Genomic DNA, 25866 nt, shown 5'->3' on the forward strand with positions numbered 1-25866 from the left:
AGTTAGGAATGCCGTGCAAGACACGCTGTGGCTAGATGGCGTATTGATAACTGACGTTGGCATTACTTGCTTGTCTCATTATGACTATCTCTTTGCATCTCAGACTGTCTAACTACCACAACATCCTATTAAGATAGGAGAACTCATATCACTTGCTGACACCCATTTCCCAGAATCGCCCACAATCATCTGGCCTTCCAGTACCCGTATTCCTCTCTATAAGTCTGCCAAAAAAAAATTAAAAAATTATTGGAGTCTGGTTGGTCGACGTTCCCAAAGAAGCGTCATAATCCCCCGCACCAACGAAAAGGTCCAGACTCAGCAAGGGACCCTCCACGCAGTTTCAGGCCCGTGCTATCTCTCCCGGCGAAAAGACGGGCGGTAAAGACAGCACGAACTCATCCCATGCGCTTCACAAGGCTTGCCCAACTCTCGGCGTTATGATGGGCTGATTTGAAAGAAAGAAAAAAGAAGAAAGTGAAAAAGAAAAAAAATCGGCGCCCCCTCCCGCTCTATCCCCCTTCCGCTCAATCCTTTCCTATCTCACGAAGAGACCAGTCGGACGAGTCAGGACAGTCCCGCCTTCTCAAACCATTCCACATCTCAACGAAGAGACCGGTCTAGGCGAGGCAGGCGAGAATGAGGGGACCGAGGTGAGGGAAAAGAAAAATGGTGCCGTCGCTTCAGGCTCACGCGGCTCTTCCTGCGGATTCGCATCATCCGCGGCCAGCCGCGCCGGGCAAACAAAAATTCGTGCCGGCACGTGGGCTCTTCGGACGGATCATCGACGCTTCAGGCACTGCGGATCCTTCTAGCGGTGTAAGAAAAGTTGAAAAGGGATTCTCGACTGTGATCGGCTGGCGTCCCGGCCTATGCATAGGAAAACCAAAAGAAGCTTGCTCGACGCTTCAGGCTATCTTTCCTAAAAGAGAGACGACCTTCCGGCGGAACAAAATAAAAGGTGGCACTCCTGGCCCGCTCGACGCCGCATGGTTGATATCTTGGGTTGGCGTGGATCGTGGCTTATTTGGCGGTCATGGCGGTGGAACAGGGGAGGCTGGTGAAAACGGTAGGAAAACGCAGGAATCGTCGGGATGGCTTTGACAGGGCGACTCGACTACGTGGCGAATTCTGAAGGAACGAGGGTATGCAGAATTGCGCTGAAGAGAAAAGGGGGAAAGAACTATAGAGAAGAGCAGACGAAGATGCTTTATAGAGAGCGAAGAAAAGTTGTTTGACGGTCGGTGCGGAGTATCTCAAGGGTAATCATGGTGGGGTTGAAGTTGGGAAAAGGTTTGGAGCAGGAAGGTGGAGGGCCAAGCCACCATTCGGTGTGATCTGCAGCTGACACCCCACTGCGAAAAGGGCGCTAACGGGCGTTCCCCTCCAACCCCCGGCGGTTTCCAGCTTGGAGTGGAAACGTCTCAACCTCCCCCTCCAACCCACGACAACCTGTGACAATCTCACCCTCGTCCAACATCAGTTCAACCCCCAGTGAAACCAGGAGCGACTCGCAAACACCCAAAGAACCCGATGGCCTGATGTCTGAAACCTGAACTTGCAAATCATCGATCCATCACAATCGCCGGCTCGTTTGCCAAGGCAGAGGTATTTGCCTCGCTTCCAAGCCGTCGTCCAATTGCTTGCCTGCTAGCCCGCTGTGGATTCCGCTCCCTCTTCTCGACGTTCTCGTCGTCTTTTCGATATTCTCTCGGCGTCAGTGGGGCAATAGGGTGGTGCCGAAGACGTAACTTCAACTGGTTGCCAATCCTTAACCTTAAAATCAGGGTTCTTGGCAGGCACATTTCGTCCCCTCTCAAGACGACAAGGCTTGACTTGGCCAAATACCTTTGCAGGGCATGCTAAGGCGCTCTTTCTCATAGCAGCGTCAACCCCAGGAACACTTCTCAAGGCCACGATTCACGTCAGTGGAGAAAAGGAGCTGTGCATTACAAAACCAGTACTTGCGAGTCCGACGAATATCTTCGAAACACCAAAACACACTGATCAAAATGGCTCCGAATATCATACAGTGGATTCTGGATACACGGCAGTTGTGGCCGGAAGCCACTGAAACGAAACAGCTCGAGCAAGCCGTGAGTATTGTCATATTCTCCACCCAATCTCCAATGCCCCATGTTCGTTTCGTGGGCTCGATTGTCCGAACCCATCCCTGCCAGCCCCTTCAAACCTCACATCCCATGTTTTCCACATTCAGCTTCACTTTTTTTGACCCTTGAGTAACAAACTGACACGAAACCCTAAAGGCACCTCGAGCCTTCGCCCTTCTCACCGCAGACGAACGCAAAGCGGTGCTGAAGTACTACCACGTCCGCGATGCGAAGCTATCTCTGGGCTCGCACCTCCTGAAACGCTACGTTATCAGCCGATTCTGCGGCGTCCCCTGGTTTTCTGCCACAGCCGTCCGCGATGAACGCACTAAACCCGTCTTCCGCGCTGCCGACGGTTCATCTCCGTTGAGCTTCAATGTTAGCCACCAGGCAGGTCTGGTCGCGCTGTTCGCGGTCCATGGCTACGAAGCCGACAAAGGCCCTGTGGACGTCGGCGTGGATGTTGTGTGCACTTCGGAACGACGCACGCGGGACCACGGCATGCTTAAGAACGAGGGATGGCCGAAGTTTGTGGATGTGCATGCTGATGTACTTTCGCCTATTGAGGCGAGCTTCCTCAAGTGGCAAGTACTTGCGGCGATCCCGCCGGGGCTGAAGCCTGGAGCATCGGTTGAGGAAGCGGCAGACTTCAAGCTACGGTGTTTTTACTCACTCTGGTGCCTGAGGGAGGCCTATGTCAAGATGACGGGGGAGGCGCTACTCGCGTCATGGCTGGCGGACCTGCAGTTCAAGAAGTTCAGGCCGCCCCTACCCGCAGAGAAGTTTGAAGACGAAGGCGAGGCCGTTACGGATCATGAGATCGTGTTTAAGGGCGCCAAGGTTGACAATGCGAATGTGTGTCTTAGGGCATTGGGTCCGGATTACATGACTTGCACTGCAGTCAGGACCCCAGAAAACAAGGAGGACGGGCTGGCATTTGAGATTGGATCATTCATAATGCTGGATATAGACGAAGTGCTTGAGTTCGGAGAAGATAATCTGACTTACTGATGGCTATCCCATCCCGCTGATTATCCCGGCAAATAATTTCATTTCATCGTCTGACCTGGGGCTTGTTACTTGTATGTAGATAAAACTAGACTACTCAGAAAATAGTCACAATATGAAATGTACCGATTAGGTCCTGGGTTTCTCGTAAGTGGTAGAAACCTCTAAATCAACGATGTGAGTGTTGCATCTGGTAAACGGTTCCAGAACACCAATCCTTTACTCTCCCACTGTTTCGGCCATCCGGTGACGAAGCACCCCCTCCCCCACATACGGACGAAGAGGAAAGAAACAGCTGTGATCAGCGACCCATGTTTCCTTCCTACAAATCTTCTTATAAACCTGGATATCCGCTCAGGATGTTGAGATGACAACGGATACTTTACAGAAGGGAGAACAATAGACGGACAGCCCGCGTGGGCCCCGAGAGATTCGACTTCCTCAATGGGAAAGGATACACCGCGGTGCCGAGGATGCAGATCAAGATTGCCGGATGATTGCATGGCATAACGGGCACCAATGTTAAGCGAGGTACATGGGTAAGGGCTCTTTGAGCCGTGGCATCCCCGGGCCCAAGGAATGATAAACCTCGCAGAGTCCTTGATTCATTTCCAGATTGCCCCCACGCTGCTTGATGGCAAAGATCGTCAACATAAAGTTGGCTTTGGCAAGGACGATGCACATCATCCGAGGATTTCGTGTCCGGCAAAACCGGCGTAAGTTACCTTCGTATTTGTATTGATTCTTGAGCTGCCTGGTCCATTAGATTTGTGCCAGCGCCAATTCGGGCCAGGACGAGCTCAAGTTGAATATCTCCTTCGTCTTCATCCATGTCTGTGGCGGCTCGTTCTCCAGAATTTCACCGAACGCCTCCACAGGGAACAGCCAGAACCCAAGAGCCGGTCGGGGAGCCGCAGCCAGGATATCAGGTCCGTCAAACTGTGGCAAGCTGGGCTGTAGACCGGACGCCGTCGTGAAGCAGCCGGCTGGACGGTCGCCGCCACCTCCCGACCTTGGCATGTCCCAACCCCGGAACCACCACTGAAGCCTCAACCACTCAAAGTCCTCCTCGTGCAGAACTCTCGTGGCATCTACGCTAGTGCGGACCTCGCTTTCCTGATCCGATGCAATCATGATGCGGACGTCCGTTGACGGGCGGAGGCCGGCTGCTTCAGGTTGGATGTTGAAGTTACGCAGGAACAGTCGCCAGCCAAGTACCTTCTCGCGCGGATCGTGCACGCCACCCCAAATATTGTCCAAATCCCGCGAGATGTTGCGTGGGTCAGGCGAGGGCGGGTCGAAGAATGTGAAGGTTGGGAATAGAGGGACACCATAGTTGAAGACGTTGGCGCGAATGTAAGTCATGACATCCAGAGCACGGCCACCGGGGGAGGTACACATGAACCATATGCTCTTCAGCTCTTTGACTGCAGTATCAAAAGCGGCGAGGGCATCTTCATTGAGGTCTGAGGGCTTGGGAGATCCGGCGGCGTCTGTTCTGAGGTGGTTGTCCTTGATGACGAGGTGTCGAAGGCCACTTCCTTTGGGATCGTGAGCACGTAGGTCATGGAGGAAGTCTATAAATGTTTCCTGGAAAGATAATGGTTCGGCGGATATTTCGAGGTGGTCCCAGTCCAGATTCAAACGGATGATGGCCTCCTGGCTGTGGGTATTGGACTTTAAGCAACAGGGTAATTGCACATGATAAAAAGCCAGTGCTGCTTCCCGCGACTCCCTGTTCACGCTCATTAGCTCTGGGATGAAAGAGCAGCGGGCTTTAACGACGGCTTCGTAGTGCTTTCCGGAGGCGAGACGACCCAGAGCGTTGGGTACGGGATTCGGTGGAGCCGCAGCAGTCTCATTGCCCGGGTTTCGTTCGTCTTGCTTCTCAAGGATTACATGTAGTAAGCGATGACGCTGAAGGACGTGATTCCATATGATTAGGCGGATCTCCGTGGCTAGCTGTGAGAAGCACTGGAAACCGCCGTGGGTTTTCTGTGAATGATCTGGGTTGAAAATCTCGAGATGTGGTCGCGAGGGTATCGTTGTCTCCATCTCATCACCTGGCCCTGTTTTTTCCTTGATAACATCAAGAAGGCAGAGAATACTGCGAGACCATCAAAGAATAGCGAGTGTGAAGCAGTGGTGTGCTTAAATAAAAATGGAATTGATGTGTTGTCCAATGTCTCAAACGGTCGAGGTGCAGGTTTTCTCGCTGTGGTGGTGGCAGACTCGACTTACCCAATCAGGAAATTCGATGTAGAGGTTGCGAAATGGTCACAAAGTGTTACCTAATTAGTTCAAGCAAAAATATTAGGAGATTGGATGCTACCTATGGAAGGCTAATCGAAGGAATTCATGTTCTTTATGAGGACGGCTCTCTTACAAGATTGCCAACGACTGAGAATGTACTGCTAAAATGTACCTAAATCTCCTCAACTTGATGCGTAATAATGTGCTGGACAATTACCGACCGTTCGTATCTATCATGAAAGAAAGCCCTCTTAGAAGTTGAGCGAAGAGAGGGGGAAGGGGCTGGATTGGTACTGGAAGATCTGTCTTCGCCGTTCGGCAATATAGTAGAGCTAAACAACATCCCGGTTTTGGCAATTATTCCTAGTATGAATAATCATACTCAACTCGCCTTTACACCAACGTCGAAAGCCTTCAACTAAACCTTTAGCCCCGTACTCTTGAGCTCGTCCCAAATCCTCTGAGCGCTCTCAGCGATTCCAGGTACCATGACACCCTTCCCATTCGGCGGCGGAGCATGGTAAAGGGGCACCACTCGCGTCGCACCCTTCGAGACCTCCAAGATCGTTCCGTTGCCGTACTCGGGGTTCTCGCAGAGCTCGAGCATACCCCGCGCAATCTCCTCAGGCTCGATGAACAGCTCCGCGCTCTCGCCTTCGGCCATGTGTTGCTTTCCAGGGTCCTCTAACCACATTGGTGTCTGCGAATACCTCACATCAGCAGCGTCCCAATTTGCATGGGCACTAAGTTTTGAGGGGAGGCTTACCATGACCGCCCCTGGCGCAACAGCACCACAACGAATCCCCAACTGATCCCTCATACCCTCCAAGCACCTTACAAACCCGTGGAGCCCGTGTTTACTAGCAATATACAACGGGGTCCCGATCCCAGCAGCATGGCCTGCAATGCTGCTCACATGCACCAAACAGCCCTTCCTCCGCTGCTGCGTCCAATATCCTATAGCAAGTTGACTCAACCGAATAGGGTGCGTCAGGTTCACGTCAATCACAGCGTACGTCCCCGGCTCCGCGTCCGCAGCGTCTCGGGACACTGTCTCTGGATTTGAATCTGTCTTGGGTGCTTGCCAGAACGAGCTCCACGCGGGCTCAAAAATACCGGCGCCAGGAACAACGATGTCGATTTGAGGGAAACTTGAGAGGGCTTTAAACCAGAGGCGATTGAGTTGTGGCCATGATGCGACATTGGTGGGCTGAAAAAATGCTGAAGGGCCGTTGGGACGTTGAGGGTATTGCGAGAGGAGGTGCGATGCTTCCGGACGGAGGGAGAGGTCGCCTATCATTACTGAACAGCCCCGCTCCAGGAGCATCTTGGCGAAGGCGAGATTGATGCCTATAATATGTGAGCGGGAGAGGATCTCCTGGTGGTGATCTACCTAGGGGATATACCTGACCCTGCGCCGCTGACGACAGCATACTTGCCAGTCACAGAAAGCGCCATTTTTACAACACAAGGTTTAGGATGTTTACTGTGCCCGAGAATATCAAGCAGAAATAGCAGAAAAGACAGATCAACTACGGCCTTGGGGTGTTGGTACCTTGAAGTAGTGCGGCCATAATGGAGACTGTCTGAGACAGACATTAGTGTAACTCATCGTCGCTCGGCGAGAGGACTATCGAGGTGCTGGCCGTAGCTCCCGGGTATCTTCATCCGGCGCCACCCGAGCTTCAACCCGAATGGGTTCCCGTTGAGATGGAGTACATTTTGGAGATCGTCTTGATCGAGGGACCCCGCATCTAAAATAAATCATTACAATTGATGGCAAATATGTCACGAAGAAAACTTGGTTTTCAGACAAGACGCACAGTGATCAAGTCGTGATGCCGTTGCATTGGTTATAAAATAGAAGTCTGAGTACAAGGCGAACGCAAACTCATGCTGTCTTGGATCCCTTTTCTTCATCAGGGACACTTCTAATTGTATCGTTCGAAGTTACGACGCCTTCTCGCCGACGATCGTTCTCGTTGTCTTCCGGTTTACCCTCTCTAGTTGCCCATCCATCGACATATCGTAGCGTCTGGCGGCTCCATACTTTGTTCATCAAAAACAATCGAACCGGCACTAAGATAATGATGATGATAGGAAAGCCAGGGGCAGCGACGGTCAACGTCACGCCAAACACAATGCCAGTGAGCACTATCTGTGCAATCGTATAGAAGTGGATCCCAGTCCAGCTCGCGCCATGGGGTAGTGCTGGGAGTTCTGAAATTGGCGTGAGGAGATGCCAGATTCTGGTCAAAATCGGGTTGACGCGTAACGACTGGTAGCCCATGAACATGAACAGACCCGCAAGGACTGATGTGGGTGTAAAACCAAGGACATGCTGGAACGGAGGCGAGATGAACAGGAAGATGCCCGCTGCCTGGATCAAGTGCGAGTATCGCTGCTCATGTACTCTCATCACGGGTTTCGCGGGAGGGTCGCCACCGGGCTCAGAGTCGACATACGGGGGGTCTTCATAAACCGTGTACATCAGAGATTCCGAGTGGAGCGGTGCTTGCGGTAGCAGACCGTTTGCTGGCGGGATGCCGAGGATCCCGCACATTATCGTTGTGGTGCCCAGCAACATTACATCCCAGGCGTATCCTCCCGGCTTTTGCGTCCCGTACCTCTTCGCCGTGCAGATTATACTACTAATCTCATGGTCGAAGTAGAACAACACAGTAATGATGATACCGGGGATAATTGCGATGAAGATCCATCCGATGGGGAGTTTCCAGAACTCGACAAAGAAGTAATCTCGGTTTGGGGACGATGGTTTGAATGTCTTGGAGACCTCCAGTCTGTTGTGGTCAAGATGCGCCAAATCGCCGACGTACGGCATGCCAATGAAGAAGACAATCGAGATGGCGGCAGCATACTCGGTCAACCCCATGCGGATGTATCTGTGGAACAGCGGCTTCCATGACACTGCCGTCGACAAGAAGATGGCAAGCAGGCAGGTCCCTGCAGCACCAATGATGGAGTATAGAAAGGCCGCGAGGGAGACTGCGGCTTTCGTACGCTGGAGCTCTCTGACAGCTTTATGAAAGTAGATGACGCTGTTGAGGAGGGAGAAGATGTCGGCGCTGAAGTCGGTGACATATTGCATGGTGTAGTCGTGAGCGTTGAAAATTGCCAGCAGGTAGTGCATCCACCCAGAATGGATCAGAGACCACGCCATGAAAGGGAGAAAGGGGATCTAATGGTGTCAGCCACACAGTATTTCCCACTGCAGCAAGTGGCAATACCTTGAAAGAATTCTCGCACAGTGAGTATACGTTCTCTGCCAACACCGAAAAGGGCCCAGTGACACCAAGGATAGTCAACGGTTGAGCGGAGAACCTGACAGGCATCTTATTATTATTACAATGCAAATACGATGACATATCGGTTGACTTACAGGGCAAAAATGATACCGCAAAGTCCGGTACTAAAGACTACCTCAATCGTGCCCCACGACTCCCCAGTAAGGACATATAGATCACTGGCGAAAGTGATGCCGGGCAAGATGTTGGTAAAGAAGACGTATATCGCGCTGGCCAGAACGAGCTGGTTGAACACTGTCCAGTCAGAAAAATACCTGAACTTGAAGTTCCCGAAGTCTTCTTTCAGCAACCGAAACGGCCTGAGTTTTCCCTGTTTGCTGAAATGGCCTTGCAATCCGCCGCGTTTGCGCGCATTGTGCTGCCCCAAGTCCGTATCACCTGATCCTTCCTTCTGCTTCTCGGAAGACCTTTGATCTATGCGATCGCTGAAGAGATTATGGGCCGGCGTTATCACATCGTCTTGAACTCGCTGCGGCACGGCGGAAGGCGTTCCACGGTTGTCGGGCGGTCCCGCAGCCACAGAATTCGGCGTCATGCTGACGTTATCTCAGAGCGACAGGTCACCGCAACTAACTCAACAGAAGGTACGAAAATAGGAAATATGTTGGCAAGGGAATATGTTATCTCGAATCACACGACATGGCTGGATCCAGAAGTATGTCGTTGTGTTTCATGAAGATACACGGAGTAGATTTTATTCCAAGGAAAAGTAGACCTCCTCTCACAGCACCGAGGGATGTTGCGAGCCTGGCTCAAGGCTGTGAGCTAAACCTTCACAAATAGCTTAGAAGTACCCGTAAAGAGTATTTATTAGTTTATTATCATTGAAAGTTGGTCAGTAGCGTAACCAATCGGCTCCCCACGTGCCTCTTGGCACGATGGGTCTCGGCTGAGGTTGGTCTAGGGCAAGAGAGGTGCTGCTGATTGACGTCATAGCGGGCGTCGGCGTGTCAACTGAGAACCCCTCCAGTGCAGGAAACCCTTGCCCAATCACGCGTCATGGCTTAACAAGGCTGCGAGACACGGATGCCAGGCTGAATCAAATTTCGCAAGATAGAATTCTCCTGAATAACCGAATCATCACCCCCGACGTGAAAGTGCGCCCCAATTACCCGCACAGCGATGATTATCCAATTAATATAAAAGCAACCTACTAGAGGGTATCTGAAAAGCCCCCACTGCAACCGCAAACGATGCTCCCGACCGCCGCGCGCCGGGGCTTCATGCCCCGCCTCCGCTTCAACGTCTCCGACTCCATCCCCCGCTCCTATTACCTTGGTCACCATCACGCTGCCCTGCGTGACATCACCAAGCGCCTTTCCGACGTCGGCCTTGTACTCGAATGTCGCGACTACCGCGTTCCCATCACGAGCTGGAATCCTGTCCTCGATCGCGCGGTCGCCGGCCGCGAGCGCATCGTCGTATACACCCACCGCGATCTCGGCACCGATAGCCCCGCTGCCGTGGAGCAGGCCCTCCGTCGCTTCCACCGGGGACAGTCGGCGGTAGGCGGCACGCCGCAGCGCGTTGTTTTTTGGCGCAAGGATGAGCCGGCTAGCACCAAGCAGCTGTTGTCAGAGATCAAGAGCGTCGCGCGCGCTGTGGATAGTCTGACGGGCATGCGTGCGCTGGTCGTCGGCATGCCTAATGTTGGAAAGAGCACTCTGCTCAATAAGCTTCGCGTGCACGGCATGCACAAGAAGCAGAGCGTTGCCAAAGTCGGCGCACAGCCCGGCGTAACGCGTAAACTGTCGTCGCCGGTGCGCATTCTCGAGTCCGAAGGCGACGGCGGAATGGGGCTAGGCGAAGGCGTTTTTGTGCTCGATACCCCCGGCGTTTTCATGCCCTACGTGTCTGAGGCCGAGAACATGGTCAAGCTCGCGCTGGCGGGGTCTGTCAAGGATGACCGTATCCCCATGGAGATTCTTGCCGACTACCTTCTGTACCGACTCAACCTGACCGACCCGAGCGCATACGCCAAATATTGCGAGCCTACAAACGAGGTCAACGATTTCCTCATTGGGGTGGCTCGCAAAACGGGCAAGCTCAAAAGTGGCGGAGGGGAGAATGCGGAGAGCGCAGCTGACTGGATCGTCAAGCAATGGAGAGCCGGGAATTTGGGTAGATTTGTGCTCGACGATGTCGGTGATGAAGCTTTCAAAGAGAAGGAGCTGGCGAAGGAAGGACAAGGCCCGCTGAGTATGAATCAGGCACGAAGGAGGGAGAAGGAAGCGAGGAAAGAGAGAGCCCTCAACAAAAATAAGGCGATTTGATCATCAAGGGAGTAAAAGGTTTGTGTTGGAACTATAGAGAGATACCCATACTCTGTATCATACATGTAAAATAAATGTTATCTCAGAAGAGCAATTTTTTGTACACCAGGTGCGTAAAAAAGATGTGCCGAAATGGCTCCAGACGCAGTCAAACTCCGACTCAACTAACTTGGGTGTCACCAAGGACATCGCCCGCAACCGTGGAGGACTCGCAAGCGTCCTGGTATCCAGCATTTCTCCTCAAACATGACATTACCAACTGACAGTGGAACCCGTAGCCGATGCATACACAGAAGTTTATGACAACCCGTGTTGGCCATTTTGATAGCCTTGTGCTCCGAGAATAATTCAACCCCCCAAAGAGAGACCCCAAACGCCAAAAGAACTTCAAACCATGTAGGGCCGTCGGACGCCACCGCGGCACACCTCTGGTATCATACTCCGAAGCCAAACACACCATTTCTGTCACGAATGAGCGACGGCCTGCATATATAGGAAGCCAATCACACCTAGCAGAGACCGTCTCAGGGCGCATATTGGTTCTGCCATCGCAACAGGTCCCGAGTGAGAACGTCCATCATCTCTACACAGTTTAGTGCTTTGAATTCCTTTGACTCGGATCCGTTCTCGTGTGCTGCCCCGTTTGTGACAGGAGAGCCCTTCATTTCCGTGCTGGGGGCACCGTTGGTTTTGGACGCATCTGGCGCAGCCGTTGCTCGGGGACTTTGTTGTTGGGAGCTGTTTTGGCTGCTCCTTGACCCCGGCAGTGCCTCACCCGCCAGTTCCACTTGCGTTTTCGATATAAAGTCGAGGAACGCTGTAACTCTCCGTTTCATGTCGTTCATCGACACTTTGCTGTGTGCGCTGTTTGCCTTACTCTTTGGCCCATGTCTCGAATGATCGGTGCCAGAGTGTTTGCTGGTGCCGGCGCCAGTGTGATCGTCATGGTTCCGGCCAATGTCCCTAGACATTGACCGCGCCGGTGTATCTTCATGCTCGTCTCGGTCTTTGGTATATTGATTTCGGCCCTTGCCTCTTTTTAAGGTATTTCGGCTGGTCTTTTTGTGTGAACTTCCGACGGGGGCTTGGTTCGCGGGTGGAGTATCGGGGGTTGGCGCGGAGGATGGAGGTGCCTCGATCGGTGCTGCAAGCTCAGTGCTTGGCTTGATAGTAGGCCGGGCTGGTGCGAGAGGGGCCTCTTCTGACGGATCTGACTCTGTGCCGACGTGAGCTTCAGAGTCTTTGGTCGGATTCGCAGGGGTCGTACCCTCAGCCCTTCTGCGATCTGCGCGACCCTTTCGTCGATTGGCTGCCTCAGCCCGCTGCCGATCGCGCTCTTCACGCTCCGATTTCTCGCGGTGTGTACGAGCACTACGAGCCTTCTTTGGTTGGCCATTTCGAGTGCTGGCTTCTTCGTCCGAGTCCTCCTCAACCGCTTGAGTGTTTTCCGGAGGTGGTGACATCGACGGGGAGCTGGTACGCTGCCTCTTCAAACTGATTAAGTTTCTATAGCTATTAGTAGGAGCCGGGCCACGGGTCCATTGAGAACTTACTCCTCGCTGTCACTGCGACCTCGCTTCCCTCGTCTTGAGGTGATCTCCGTTTGATCCAGGGGCGCTTCTTCTTTGCTAGCCTCAATGGCCCGTCGCAATTGCTCATCCTCATCGTATGCAGCATCCCGGCTATTCATTGTAGATCTTCTCTTCGAAGCCTGAGTAGCAGACGAAGCGCGGCCACTTTTACTTGATTCCTTGGGTGATCGGGTGCCGTCCTTGACCAATGACGCCGCCCGGGATGTCGCGCGCGACGGTCGGTTGAGCGGTAGATAATTCGAGTATCGTTGCCTGCAAAAACGTGTGTTAGCAAACTACAGGACAGGAAGGAGAATTGGCTGAGGCGTGCTGCATTTGAACTCCTGCAATCAGATGATCTCGACCTGCCATTGCTGGTGCTGGTGCGATTGGCGACAAAAAGCCAGCAAGAGGAAGGGTCAAAGAGGTCACTTACCCATTACTAGCTGTATGAATCTTGTGCAGATCTTTGCGACATTTCTCGCAAAAATATTCGTCGGGGGAACTCTCCTCGGTGAAAATACCGACACAAGCTCCATGTTGCCAAACTTTGCAGACGTCGCATTGAACGAAAAGTCCCGAGACCTCTTCGGACAACTCGATGCTAGCGAAAAAGTCTGCCTCTGGATTGTGCTTCCCTAGCTTGGAGTCCTCCTCGAACGGTGGAGGTCCAGGGTATTCGTCGAAGCCACAAACACAGCGTACAGATTCGTCGTCCTCTTGGACGTCGTCACTCCCGGTAGCCATGTCGTAGGGATCGACACGAGTCTTGTCGCGGGCGTCTTCTTGGGCGCGGGTTCGGCGTCGCGAGGGTAGGGCGTCGTCCAGGTCTTCGGGCGGCTCTGAGGAGAGCGAAGCGCTTGGGGTGGATTTGGCTGACGAGGTCTTGTTGAGAGATCTGGTATTTCTTTCGCCCCGGCTCGAAAGACTCGAGGCTGCAGATGATTGTTGTGATTGAGAAATGGTGTTGCCTCGGGCTCGTGAAGAACGTCGAGGAGAGGGGGGTGCCATTGAGGGAGCGCAGCAGGACAGCCAAGAGGAGACTACACGGGCGAAGGAAGGTTCGAGAGAGGGAGGAGGAGAGAGTCGACGGAGACGGGAGAATGACGCAAGTAGAGGCCCTGTTGTCGCAACGCTGAAGCAGGTTCGGGGGGTTGTAGAATTGAGGTATCGAGGCGAGGGGAGGAAGAGCAACGGGTGGGCAGAGAGCGGGTGGGTTGTTGTGGTAGTGGTGGGAGGGCAGTCGAGCGAGCGAGCGAGCGAGCGAGAGAGTGAGAAGAAGTGGGCGCGACTCGCACGTCAGGCTACTGAGAAGGGAGGACTCGGGTACTCCAGCAAGACTTTTGAGGGGATCGAGCAGTTCGCATGTCTGACAATCGAGGACAAGGGAAATTCATATCGTGACGGGTTGGGAGGGGAGCCGGAGTGCGGAGTGGAAGGGTCGGAAGAGAGTGCGCCCTGGAAGAATGGCTCTGGGTGAAGGAGACGGGTAGGCGACTGGAGCACGGTTTGGCTTGCAAAGTGCGGTGCGCCGCCTGTTTCGCTCTGACCTGCAGGAGCTGTTGCCCTCCAAGCCAGGGAAAAGCAGCTTTGCGGGGCTGGGCCGCTGCCAGTTCCTATTTGTGTTGCATAAACCTTGCACAAAGGATGGCATTATTATTTGTTTTCGGGAAAACCATGGCGACAACGGTAGGTATCGGCGTGTTCTGGATAGCACTGTGCACTGCCCACAGATTGCCATCCAGGCAGAAAATCGGAGTACCTTGAACCACTCAACAGGGATCGTGTTCCGAGCCGCTGTCCAACACAATCCCCCGCCACAAAGCTACAGTCCGTGATTTTCCCCCGCCAACGCTGCTCGTCTAATCTCGAGCCAATTTGTCGGCCGCCGTCCCTCCATTTCTAGTGAGTTGATATGCATAGCACACAGTGTGCCTTTAATCTCTTACCTCAACTGACCCTCGCCTTGACCACGACCTTGCCCCAACCCCCCGGCGCCCCATCCGCAGCGGAGCCCTGTCCTGCTTATCTAATGCGTTTCGAGCGGCCCTGGCTAACCTACGTCTCCCTAATCACACACCAGACATTATCAAATGCTGTCATTAGCAATCAAAGCTGGGGATTTCGTACATTGGCTCCTCCGCAGCGCACCAAGAGCTTGATTTAACCTTGCTGTCGCCCTCGCACCTCAAAGACCTATTTTGTCCGACTGCACCACCTGGCCTTTCGAGCTCCTGTGTGCCCAAAGTCGAACGCGGAGCAGGCCTGCCCGAATTCTGGTGGACCGAGTTGGTATGCCCGCTCCCCTCCCAGTCGACAAGGTCCGCCCGTATCTTGCCTGAGGCTTGTTGCGCAACACTCCCTTAACTTGCCCAAGGGAACGGGAAGCTACTGGGTCGGATCTGTTGTTTTTATATGGATGTGTTTGTTTGTTTGTTGGGGTGGACGTATGTCTGATTTTCTGTTGCGGACACCTGCTGATGGTTGGGCAAACTCAGGAACCAAGGGTTACGAGCTCCTCCCGCCTTTAATACGGACCCTTCTCCTCGAATCCCCCAACCCGATCACCACCCCTCGAGAGGCTCTTGCTGTAATCAAACCTGAACGAAGCCCTGCACTGCTACCAGTGTCAACCTTCTTTACACGTGAATCGACTTGTCAGCGGTAGTTTGCCTTGGATGGCTCGTAGCATGAGGTGTTATGGGTATGCCTCGCTCTTCTCCAACTTCCGCCGCACCCTTGCCACACCTCTTCTCTCGACCACTGCTATCGCGAAGCGCTGTCACTGCTGTCCTCCGCCAGATGTCAGGCGCTTTTCCGTCTGCGCTTGAGGCTCCGGGGCTGGCAGTGGCAGCCGACTGCATAGGTCATGCGCCGCTGAAGCTTACCGGCTTAAGGCTCTATCATTCGACCAAGACGCTTGCTAACCTCGATGGCTCTTTCTTGGAAGCAGGTCATAATCGAACAATGTCTCCCGAAAGCGTCTCATCTCTATTCCCGCAGAGGCCAATCCGTCCCTTACCGAAGCGTCGCCTGCGGGAACGCCTTTCCCCCGAAGTGGCGGACTCCATCGAGTACCCCCCGGCGAACCACAACTCCAGTCCGCTATTCTACTACCCCAATATCGTGCGAGATGAGATTCCAACCAGAACAGGGGGGATGAACGGTACGAGTCGAAGTGGCGTGAGCTATGAAAACACACCCAGAGGCAACGTGGGGACCGGAGAGAGTGACGAGGAGGAGTTGGCCCTCAGCAGCAGTAAGGTTGTTCGTCGTTCACATCCAGAAATCCTGAGTCGTGCCTCGACAATGCCTCCTAAACCTGATTTTTCCAAACACCCAAATCCTCAGCGCCCACCTTCAACAACATCATCCGCGGACGGGTATGAGTCGTTTGAGAATACCAACAATAAGAAGAAACGGAAAATCCCGACTGCAGGAGACTCGGCGCTGTCTGGCGCGCACTCGCTGGCGGATATAAATTCCATGGGAGTGTCGGCAGCAACGTCTCCCTCAAACGACCACGGGGATCTCGCTGGATCGGCGTCATCGTCGTACTATGGGGCTGGAAGCTTTGTCGCAAACAACCAAGGCATCTCAGGGCCTGGAAGAGGCAGGTTTGGTAGATCAAGGAACGGCAGAAGCCCCCTCAGAGCTTTGTCTGATGCTGCGAATAACTGGGTTGGAAGGGGAACTAAGACCCGGCCGCCGCAATGGGCAACATCAAGTAAGTCAATCCATTTGCCTAGGCGTCCCCCCGGTTCCTTGAACAAAGTAGGAGTTGTAAGGTGCTCTGGTACGGCATGCAATGGCACCTTGGGCCTTGTGACTACCCGGGCAACTGCTGCTGAAGGAATCAAACGGGAATGGAAGCTGCGCCTAGTCGCGGGTCGTGACTTCCTCACTCCCAGCACATGCACTCACACTTGCCACAAACACAACTCGCTCGTTTTCCCCCCACTTCCCTAGGTTCTGCTACAGCATCACCCGTCTTCTTTTGTCTTCTTTTTTACACTGAAAAGGCGGGACACTGTATATCAAGAAGCCACCGCTAACGGTCATTTCCCAAGGCGAAAATCCTGGCATCATATCTAATGCCATCGCCAATGCTGAAAAGCTCCCGTCAGCCCCTGGCCAGGAGAATGTGAGCCTTTTACACCAGCATTCTTCTAGCGTCAAATCCAGCCCAACTGCCACGCAGTTCACATTCACCTGCGACTCTCCTGTTCCTAAGCCTCAGTGGCCAGGAACCGACCCCGCGGGTTCCCAAGGCTCTCTTTCTGGATACGGCCCCAGCAGCAAGTCTAAACACGCCTCGATGGCAACACAAACCATTACAGACCCGGCTAGCGCAAACGCTGGCCATAATGCTCTGGCATCAACTGGCAAAGGCAATACCCAAGCAGGCAGCTCGAAGAAGAAGAGTCGCCGTCGCGCCGAGAAGGAGCTAAGGATGGCCGCCAAACATCGCCGCCAAGAAGCCGAGTACAAATACTACCACAACCCGCCCAAGGTCGAGGACATGTGGATTTGCGAATTTTGCGAATACGAGCGAATCTTTGGGGAGCCTCCCTACGCTTTGATTCGACAGTATGAGATCAAGGACCAGAAGGCCCGCCGCAAGGAGGAGGAGCGGAAGCGACTTTTGGAGAAGGCTAAAGCCAAAGGTCGGAAGGGGAAGAAGACAGCAAAGTCTCCTGCAAAGACGTCGTCATCTCAGATGCAGTCTCAAGACCAGGTCGCGAACACACCGATGGCTCCCGCTGCCAGCAATTCCACCCAAGATGACGAATACCCTCATGACGATTACCCAGGTGGTGATTATCCCAACGGCGATTATCCCAATGACGACGAGGATTTCGAGGACTCCTACTCACAAGAAGATCCGCCAATGCTACTCAGCGACGACCCCGATCAGGAGCATGAGTGTACGTGTCCAACATGCGGCGACTGTGGTGGACGCGAGAAGGAGGTAGACGATCCCGGCGATTCCCTTCAATGAAAGGGCTTGCTCATGGGGTTTCCTGGACACGTCGGGACTGCTTTTCTAGATGTTACCTGTTCTATCTTTGTTCATCCCACTAGCATTTCCGCCAGCGATATTTACGGTAAATGTTTGGCAGGGACGTGGCCTGGAAAGCTGAATCCGAACAGTAACTCTTGGATGGTTCTGTGCACCTTGCGAAAGTTGGTACTTGTGTATATCCGACACCAATGCGGGACAAGCCGTTGAAGGCAGCATGGTCTGACCGTGTTGTCGACGGCGACACTTGGAACGACACCTGTGATAGCGCCACTTTCAATTTTCACGATACCTCTGCAACATCACTACCCCCACCCTCCAATCCTACTATCGACAACGAACCCCGGCCACTCGAAAAATACGGAGAAACACACCAACACGCGCCTCTCAGACCACGAGGCCAGCACATTCTTGCCGTGGCTAAACTCATACTTGATTACCGACAAATGAACATTGTACGCACCATGGCCCGCACCATTGCGTGGTGGGAAGTTGGAAAAGGATAGGGAATATCGAATAGAAGACGAGAACAGGTCCTAGCTGAGACAGGACCGAACATGCGAGTCTTGTTTTGGGCTTGCTGGGAGACTTCCTTAGGGTCGCTGACGATAATGCATAGACCGCCATTAGCTCCTCACTAGCAGAATTCACCACCCTCATATGAACTATATTTAGTGGACATGATGAATTCCGCTGCATATAGTGTCTGCTGTAATGCTTGATATATGACGTCATGGATAGTGGCACTGACTGATAACTGTACCTGGTCGAGGCTGCTGCTCCATCTCCTGGTTCTAAGCTGTTAACGCAAGTCGGTACGGATACCTCGGCATCTTACCCTTTCTCTGCTGTATCATGTCTTCCTCATCGCTACTTGTAGCTTCATATTTATCTCTCTGCATTGCTGTTGACTGGATCCAATTCGTGAGCCCTTGAAACCCGTGATGTACACCGCTGGATCAGGGAGTCTTCCAACAAGCCCGGTTCTCTGGCCGCGTCTCAATTGCGAGCTGATCAACAATAGTGCCGCATTGCAGTGGCTCGGCGGAGAAATTGGAATGACTTGCACCGACCGGAGGGGGCCGCAGCGTAAGGCCAGAAGCAGCGCTACGGCAGTCTCTAAACCACGCTACTCGCCGGAAAGGATGGCCGTCCGGCAGCTGAGGACCTCGGTCTTTCTGCCGCCGGTCAGTGCAATTGGCGGAGCATGCATGCGGGTCTTGGTACCTTGAAGACTAGGGATGCGGTGACGTTGGGTCGGAGTGGCATTTCGGAGGGATCTATCCGGAGTACTGGCGGCCTTGAACTGCCTGCACTGGGCCATGTATGACAGGATGTGGTGCTTTGCTTTGCTTGATATCCACTCTAGTAAATATCAAGCCAAGCTTCTGGCTAAACCATCCACCGGCGCCGTTGCGCGAGGAGTTTAAATCGTATCGCGGGAAACCCACCAGGGGTGGAGGGGGAGGGACAAAAGCTTCGCTGTCAGTCAAGCCTGAAACAACCCTGTTCCGTCCACCGCCGCCCCAAGTTCTTTGAGACGTCGATCGACTTCTCCACACTAGCGTAAGTTCGGCACTCATAAGTCTGACGTGCACCCGCTTGTGGCGCCTTACTGAGGCCTTGAGGGGTTGAAAGAGACGGTATGAGTTGGCGTACGAAGTACCGGTGTGATTGCCTAATCGATGTCGTCAGACACAGATTCAGACAGGACAACTGAGACAGCAGGACAAGTGGGATTTACGGATCAATCTGAAATTCCAAAAATCAATGGTCTGCCACCTTGCGACGAGGGGGGCATGAGACTGCCCGATGGACTTTAAAGATACCCTTTGTCGACCAATATTATCTATTTGGGAATTAACCAATCTTTTATTAGGCACTGGGTGCCATGTCATCAAAGGTATCATAATCTCGCAGCAGCGTAACATGGATAACATACGTAGTAGTACCGGTAGAAATGTAGGTATGTAGCAGGGCCCGTCGGATTGGCACCCGCAGGTCTGAAATGCACTAGCCCTCATCCAGTATGGCGTCGTCCAGAAAGAGAAAGGCCAGAGGCCGAAGCAAGGGTGACTCCAGTAAAGAAGCGTCGAAGCCTATGTACGTACGTACAGCGGTAAGGTGCATTGGGCAGGTGCAGGCTGCAGCAACAGCACTCAATGAAAATTAATGGGGGAAAAAGTGAAAACAGTGCACGAAGCTGCTCCCATTGCGGCTGGACCCAAGTCACCTCTTCCGTCATCATCCCATCCCGTCCCGTCCCATCCACGTCCTATCTATCCACCACAAATCCCCCCAGCTGCCTTTTTCTCCGCCCCCCGGACATCACCAATCCACCAACGCCCTCTCCGTTTACCCGCATCCAAGTCATTCAACTGACCCTCCCACCTCGAGGGCTTTCTTCTACTATTTCTTTTTCTTTTAATTCGGTTATTCTCTTCCTGCGCATTTGTATTCACCGACTTTGTATTCTATGCAACCTACTACCGGGCCATCTCAGGCCTTGCGCCGTTGATCGACATTTCGAGACCGACAGACATGTTTGGCGGTTCGAGGAGGCACCGGCAGGCCAATCAGGTAGGTCATCATACTGCGGACTGATGCTTCCTGCCAATAGTCTATCTGGAGCTGTTGCATCTGCCTTCTTCGCGACAAAGTCACTTGTCGACATGCACTGCTCTCGCTCCCGGGGTTTTATCCGATGCTAACAATCTGTAACCCATAGCCATTGACTGCCGCGACCGCAAACCCTAATGCTGCTACCGCAGCTGCCTCGGCATTTGCGCGACGAGCATCCAGCTCTTCCTCACTCTCTGCCGCTGCCGCCGCCGCCGCCTTACGATCACGACCAACCACACCTATCAATGTGGCCGAAGTACAAACGAAGCGGACACGGAGGCGCAGCGCATCGGTATCGTCGCACGGAAGCCAGGACGCCAGAAGAGGACTACAGAGATCACCAAGTCAGAGTTCTATGACCGAAAGAACGTTCCGGTCACCATCGCCGCACCGATCTACAGCGGCGCCTGAAGATGCGCCGCCTGTCCCGACCATCCCGGACGGCATGCGATCTAATACTGGAAAGGCCACACACTCGAGGGCAACAAGCTTGCAAATGCAGCCATTTTATGTTGCGAGTCAGAAGACAAAAGAAGGCGCTGGCTCGTGGTTTGGGGCCGCATCTGAGGGCAATATGGCCAACGTGAGAACATCAGATATCTCGATGCGTGTCGCTTCACCCGAGTCTCGTCTGGGAGCTGTAAGCCCAACTTCTTCCGTAAACTTTTCCTACCCGAGGGGCTTGCATGGCGCATCACCCCCGGCGTCGCCAACCGTCGAGAGCATAAGAATGACAAGTAACCAGCGACTTGCTTCCCCCAACCGAACGGAGTCGGTGACCTCACGGTCGACGACAACATCAGATCATTCGCTTGTGTACGACCCCAATTCCAGGAGAATGATCCCTAAAACGGATTTACTGGCAAGGGAACAGAGCGTCCGAGATGCGTCCGAGAAGCCGGTCAAGAAGAAGAAGCAACAGCAAGGATTGGTGAGGAGTGGATCTCACCTGGCTAAAGGCACAGTGGGCCGAGTGCAGGGCAGTGCGATAGCAGTTGATGAGGCCGCCCAAAAGCGGCAGGAACAGCCACAGGCGCATATTCAAACAGACATATCTCAGCAGAAGCCTCTGCATAACCAGCCTCGGATCATGGAGACTGCGCAACCAGTTGTGGCACCCAGACACTCACAGGAGCCGCCGTCGGCAAGTGCGAGGGAGTCGTCCCCAGCACCCACCGAAGGCAGTAGGCAACTTGCACCAGTTGAGCTGGAGCCAGCTCTTCAAGAATCAGCCAGTGCCCCTGAGCCCGAGCAGCCAATCATCCGGGATGTACGGAAAAGCGATGGGGCCACAATTCTGCCACACTCGGAACCTCGACAAGGTGCCCCCATCTTAGGAAGGAAGCCTTCTATGGTACAGGAAGAGTCAGAGGAAGAGTCGGAGGATTCAGTCGACGAGGCGAAGGCCCTCCACAAACAAGATGCACACCGGGATGTTGCTGACTCTCTTGGCGCGGTGTCCCTGAGTGTTTCGGCGCCCCCAAAGCAACCATCATTGTCGTCTGAAAGTACGGCTGTTGAGTCTCCAGTATATGCGTCATCTCAAGGTCAACCGAGCCCGCCACATCAAAAGCAGTATGGTAATGTCAGGAATACCCGCGCGCACTCGAGCAGCCCTGCAAGATCGGCGCACTTTGCTTTAGGAACAGATCAACTGGTAATCAGACATGAGCCGCCCCCAAGATCAGTCTCACCCCGAAAGTCTGCCATGAAACACTCGGCCAGTCCATCTCGGGGTGCCTCGCCATCGGATGAGAGCTCTGAAGCTTCGGGGCCAAGTCGATTTGGCAGTGAGACTACTGCGGTGGAGGCACCGATGCCGCGTAAAAAGAGCGTGCGGGTCAGTTTTGATGATGAGAATACCAAAGCCGTAGGACAATCCGCCTCGAGGCTGGAGTTGGATTCGCCGACTCCTCCTAGTTCTCAACAGCCCAAACGACACTGGTTTAACCATCTGGGACGAAACAGGAAGAAAGACATCGTATCTCTGGATGATGATGAAGTCATGAAACCGCGGCCAGCTCTGCCTTCGTTTGGGAGCGTTCGCGAGAAGAAGTCGCGGGATATCGAAGAGAGACCCCTGGTTCGGCCCCTCGAGTCACCGTCCCCGTCTGGGCCTGACAGTCCGGACCGCAGAGAGGAGCACTCAGCTCTGATTGGCCAGTCCAATGACCACAATGTCGGCGCGATCCTCAATCAGGAACAGACGGCTAGGAACGCTGCGAATATATCGAGATTCAGAGAGCCATTGCCGCCTGTGGTAACCTCGGTAGAAGGTGGCTCGTATGATTCCCCAAGTATCACGACGAGCTCGGAGGATGAGGATGAGCACGAAATATTCCAAGACTCCGAGCCTATTCAGGAGCCGGAGCCAACTTTGCCTTCGGCATATGTCAAAGAGGAGGCATTTGCCGCACATCCTGAGGTGGTCGAGAATGTGTCCGTTCCAGCGGCGGCGCCGATTCGAGACAACCAAGTGGACCAAAGCCGCGCAGAGGAATCTGTACCTTTTATATCTGTTATCCAGCCCACCCCGACTCCAAAGGAAACAGTAGGCACTGGCGTATCGAGCTTATCCGGGTCAGGATACTTTGATGTCCCGGGAGGCTTCCCAGATGAGGAGAGCGAGGATACTATGTCGCGTTCTCGTCCTTCGCCAGACTCGGTCGCCATGGACAAGGATCAACTTACGCAAGCGACAATATCTACTGGTGCGGTCATGTCTTCTACCGGATTGGCCTCGCACACCGCTCCTCTAGAAAGTTCTGAATCCGAGGGAGACAGTATCTACAGCGACGCATACGAGGATCTTTCGGATGCTGACGGGGACGGTTTCATGTCACTTGACGCTGTGGTCGCATCTCCCATATCGGACAAGGCCTCTCAGAAGCTTTACCAAAAGGTCATGACGACTCCGCCCCGGGGGACAACGGAGGACTCGAAAGCCATTGCTGGCCAGACCACGCTGGGCTCTTCGCAAATTACAGATGGCCAATACCCAGAAGATGAGTGGGAGAGGGCGAAGCTTTATTGGAGGGGTTTGACAAGTGACAAGCGTAAACAGCTTGAGCAGGAGGCGATGGAGGAGGCTGGGGCTGAAGGAGACCTAGAAGAAGTTGTTCAGCCCAAAAAGATGAAGAGGAAAAAGTCGGGTCGCAAAAGCGATCCAGCTACGCAAGAACAACAGTCTCCTGTCAATCCGGAGCGAACTTATCAGATCCAGCCTGGCTCAAGAGCCATTGACGAAGTTGAAGAAGAGGCATCATCACCATCAAACATGCGCAAAACTCTTCGAGGCCGGCAGGGCCAGGAGACTGGACTTGGAAGTGCAAAACTTCAGAAGACGATGAGAGGTGCCCCAACGCAGTCATCAACGGCCGCTAGCACAGGCATGCGAAAGACGTTAAGATCCCCCTCCTCGCGTGCTCAAAGCAGCCAGCAGGCACAGCCTGCCGATCCGGCTGGAATGAGAAAGTCTATGAGACAGAACGGTTCATCCCAGGCAGGTCTCGCCGTGCAAGACCGGGCGAGCGCTATTGCAGGTAGCCGACCACTTTCCCTCCAGGGTCCGCCGTCAAATCGCGACGCACGAGATCCTCACTCCAAGCATACATATGTCGACAACTCGATGTCGAGCGTTGAAATGGCCAAGGCAATGCAGTCAACCCTCCGTCGACGTGCATCGGATTCCAGTGAAAGCAGTTTTAGGCGGTCTAGACCAACGCGTGAAGGCTTCGGCTTCCGTAAGTCGATGAGGGCAAATGGAGAACCCGATCAGTCAGCTGCTGGCAGGAATTCACGCTTCGGCCTACGGTCAGTGTCTCCTCCCGCGTCGCCGCCCTCGCCGCCCATCAGCATGGGCAACCGGACGACGATACGTAGCACGTTGCGCAGCGACTCCAGCGACGGAAGCACCCGTCGTATGCGTCTTCCCACATTTGGTAAATCGTCTGCGAAAAAGGTCATCACCAAGTCTGCCAACCAAAGTCGGTTTGGGGATTCTAGCGATGAGGAGGATGCTGGACCGTCTGCATTCCGCAGTCGTTTCGCCGATTCCAGCGACGAGGATGAAGGTCCAACTCCCACGCCTGCCATGCGCAACATACCGAAGAGCATGCGGGCATCGAGTTCCGCCGCGGCTGCTGCGATGAATGTGCCCCCGCCGCGCTATAATGAAAAAGAAGAAGAGTCGCCCGACTTGCCTGACAGCAGCGACGAGGAGGCGACGCCCCCGACACAGCAAAAGCCTCTCTCCCCAAGAATGGTTTCGAGTGCTAGCGGTCGACTTGTTAAGTCTCAATCTGACAGTCATGGGCCGCAGCGGCCTAGCTCAAGTCGCGGTGCACTTGTCGAATCTTCTACAACATCAGCCATTGGGACACAGGCCATGTCCCGACCGAACCACCAACGCAAAGGCAGCTTCCTCTCTGTCCTTCGACGCAAGAGGGATTACGATTTTGGAAAGGCCTCCCATCTTGCAGCTGACGAGAGCGCCCCTGAGGCCTTCCGTGGTGCGGCCATGGCACCCAAGTCTCAGAAGCAGCCGGTGGCCGACAATTGGCCGCTAGTAGAGGAAACCATCGATGATGAGAAGCGCCCCATGACGGCGGACAACAACCGAGCGATGGACGCGCCGAGACCCGCCTTCATGAAGCGTCGTAGTACCAACCAGGTGCTCACCTCGGGTCTTCTGGAGGAATCAGAAGGGAGCATCCAGCTTGACGGCTCCGCCAAAAAGAAGAAAAAATTTGGCACGCTTAGGCGGATGTTCAAACTTGATGACTAGGCGTCGGGCTTTTGCAGCATGCGTTGACGACCGATCTAGTCAACCACCGGTTTTTTTGGGGGGGGGTTTTTTTTTGGAAAGCCCTTTGGCACATATACGTTTGGGCTGTGCCTGACGGTTCTGTCAATCTACCTAATATGAGAACCGTTGGGATGCTCCTTTGCCCCCCTTTCTTCATTTTATTCGTTTATTTACAATACTAGCGGGAGTGGGCGTTTTCGGCAACGGGCTCTGGTCGAAAAAAAAAAAAAACCCCTAGAGTGGAAGGGTATAATTCATATGCTGGCACAGGCACGCACCGTGTTTTTCTTTTGTCGCATCAGCAATGCCTCCATATAGGGCAAGGACAGCTGATGGAATCGCACCCGGAGGACATATGGAACGGGGGAAATACCAGCCAGGGTACTCCTAGAGTGCGACCGACAGCAATTCGCACAAGGGGGAACGTAAGGAATGAGAAATGTACATTAAGCGCCTGTAACGGCGATGATACCAAACACCAATCGCGTGGTTACTCGATCGAAATTCAGTACTTGATTCTGAACCCGAATCTGCCCCGATATATCTTGCTAGGGGCGTTGGCATCCTGTTCTGGGCATTTCGATCCAATGTTGTTTTGGAAGAGCCTCGCCTCTGACGTTAACCTATATAAAGGGGATGTTTTGTAATATTCCTTCTGTTTAGTTTCGTATGGTCCTATCGCTTCTGAATATACGGGCCCGCGAGGAACCCGGAGGGCGGGGATATGGTTAATACTTCTCGGCAAGGGGTATTGCCATAGCAAGAAGTTGAAAGGTTCCTTCACGGGAGGAAGCTGAACAGGTGGACCGGCAGGTCTGATGCCGTTGGTTTGCAGATTCGCCAGCTTTGATGCCCCCCACCCCCCTCCTCCT

General features: G+C 53.7%; 7 protein-coding genes across 7 annotated transcripts; 4 read left to right on the forward strand and 3 right to left on the reverse strand.

The window, feature by feature from the left end:
- Positions 1–2012: 2012 nt before the first annotated feature.
- Positions 2013–3122, forward strand: EsH8_III_001157 (4'-phosphopantetheinyl transferase family protein; the record flags this gene model as incomplete). Its single annotated transcript, XM_083262882.1, has 2 exons — positions 2013–2096; positions 2268–3122. The coding sequence occupies 2 exons, from the start codon at positions 2013–2015 to the stop codon at positions 3120–3122; spliced, it is 939 nt and encodes a 312-aa protein (XP_083123369.1).
- A 759-nt stretch (positions 3123–3881) lies between these two features.
- Positions 3882–6066, reverse strand: EsH8_III_001158 (2EXR domain-containing protein; the record flags this gene model as incomplete). Its single annotated transcript, XM_083262883.1, has 2 exons — positions 3882–5125; positions 5811–6066. The coding sequence occupies 2 exons, from the start codon at positions 6064–6066 to the stop codon at positions 3882–3884; spliced, it is 1500 nt and encodes a 499-aa protein (XP_083123370.1).
- Positions 6067–7263: 1197 nt separating this feature from the next.
- EsH8_III_001159 (uncharacterized protein) lies at positions 7264–9233 on the reverse strand (the record flags this gene model as incomplete). Its single annotated transcript, XM_083262884.1, has 3 exons — positions 7264–8571; positions 8621–8714; positions 8773–9233. The coding sequence occupies 3 exons, from the start codon at positions 9231–9233 to the stop codon at positions 7264–7266; spliced, it is 1863 nt and encodes a 620-aa protein (XP_083123371.1).
- Positions 9234–9891: 658 nt separating this feature from the next.
- Positions 9892–10971, forward strand: EsH8_III_001160 (protein MTG1; the record flags this gene model as incomplete). The annotated part of the gene is made up of 1 exon (XM_083262885.1): positions 9892–10971. One exon carries the CDS (start codon positions 9892–9894, stop codon positions 10969–10971), a length of 1080 nt encoding a protein of 359 aa, XP_083123372.1.
- A 524-nt stretch (positions 10972–11495) lies between these two features.
- Positions 11496–13553, reverse strand: EsH8_III_001161 (uncharacterized protein; the record flags this gene model as incomplete). Its single annotated transcript, XM_083262886.1, has 4 exons — positions 11496–12187; positions 12239–12477; positions 12525–12815; positions 12979–13553. The coding sequence occupies 4 exons, from the start codon at positions 13551–13553 to the stop codon at positions 11496–11498; spliced, it is 1797 nt and encodes a 598-aa protein (XP_083123373.1).
- A 1689-nt stretch (positions 13554–15242) lies between these two features.
- EsH8_III_001162 (uncharacterized protein) lies at positions 15243–17544 on the forward strand (the record flags this gene model as incomplete). The annotated part of the gene is made up of 3 exons (XM_083262887.1): positions 15243–15246; positions 15496–16269; positions 16565–17544. 3 exons carry the CDS (start codon positions 15243–15245, stop codon positions 17542–17544), a joined length of 1758 nt encoding a protein of 585 aa, XP_083123374.1.
- A 2562-nt stretch (positions 17545–20106) lies between these two features.
- On the forward strand, positions 20107–24973 carry EsH8_III_001163 (uncharacterized protein; the record flags this gene model as incomplete). Its single annotated transcript, XM_083262888.1, has 3 exons — positions 20107–20145; positions 20294–20827; positions 20933–24973. 3 exons carry the CDS (start codon positions 20107–20109, stop codon positions 24971–24973), a joined length of 4614 nt encoding a protein of 1537 aa, XP_083123375.1.
- Between the last annotated feature and the right edge of the window lie 893 nt (positions 24974–25866).

The sequence above is a fragment of the Colletotrichum jinshuiense genome, chromosome 3, assembly GCF_051148585.1.
Source record: "Colletotrichum jinshuiense chromosome 3, complete sequence".
Lineage (NCBI taxonomy): Eukaryota > Fungi > Ascomycota > Sordariomycetes > Glomerellales > Glomerellaceae > Colletotrichum > Colletotrichum jinshuiense.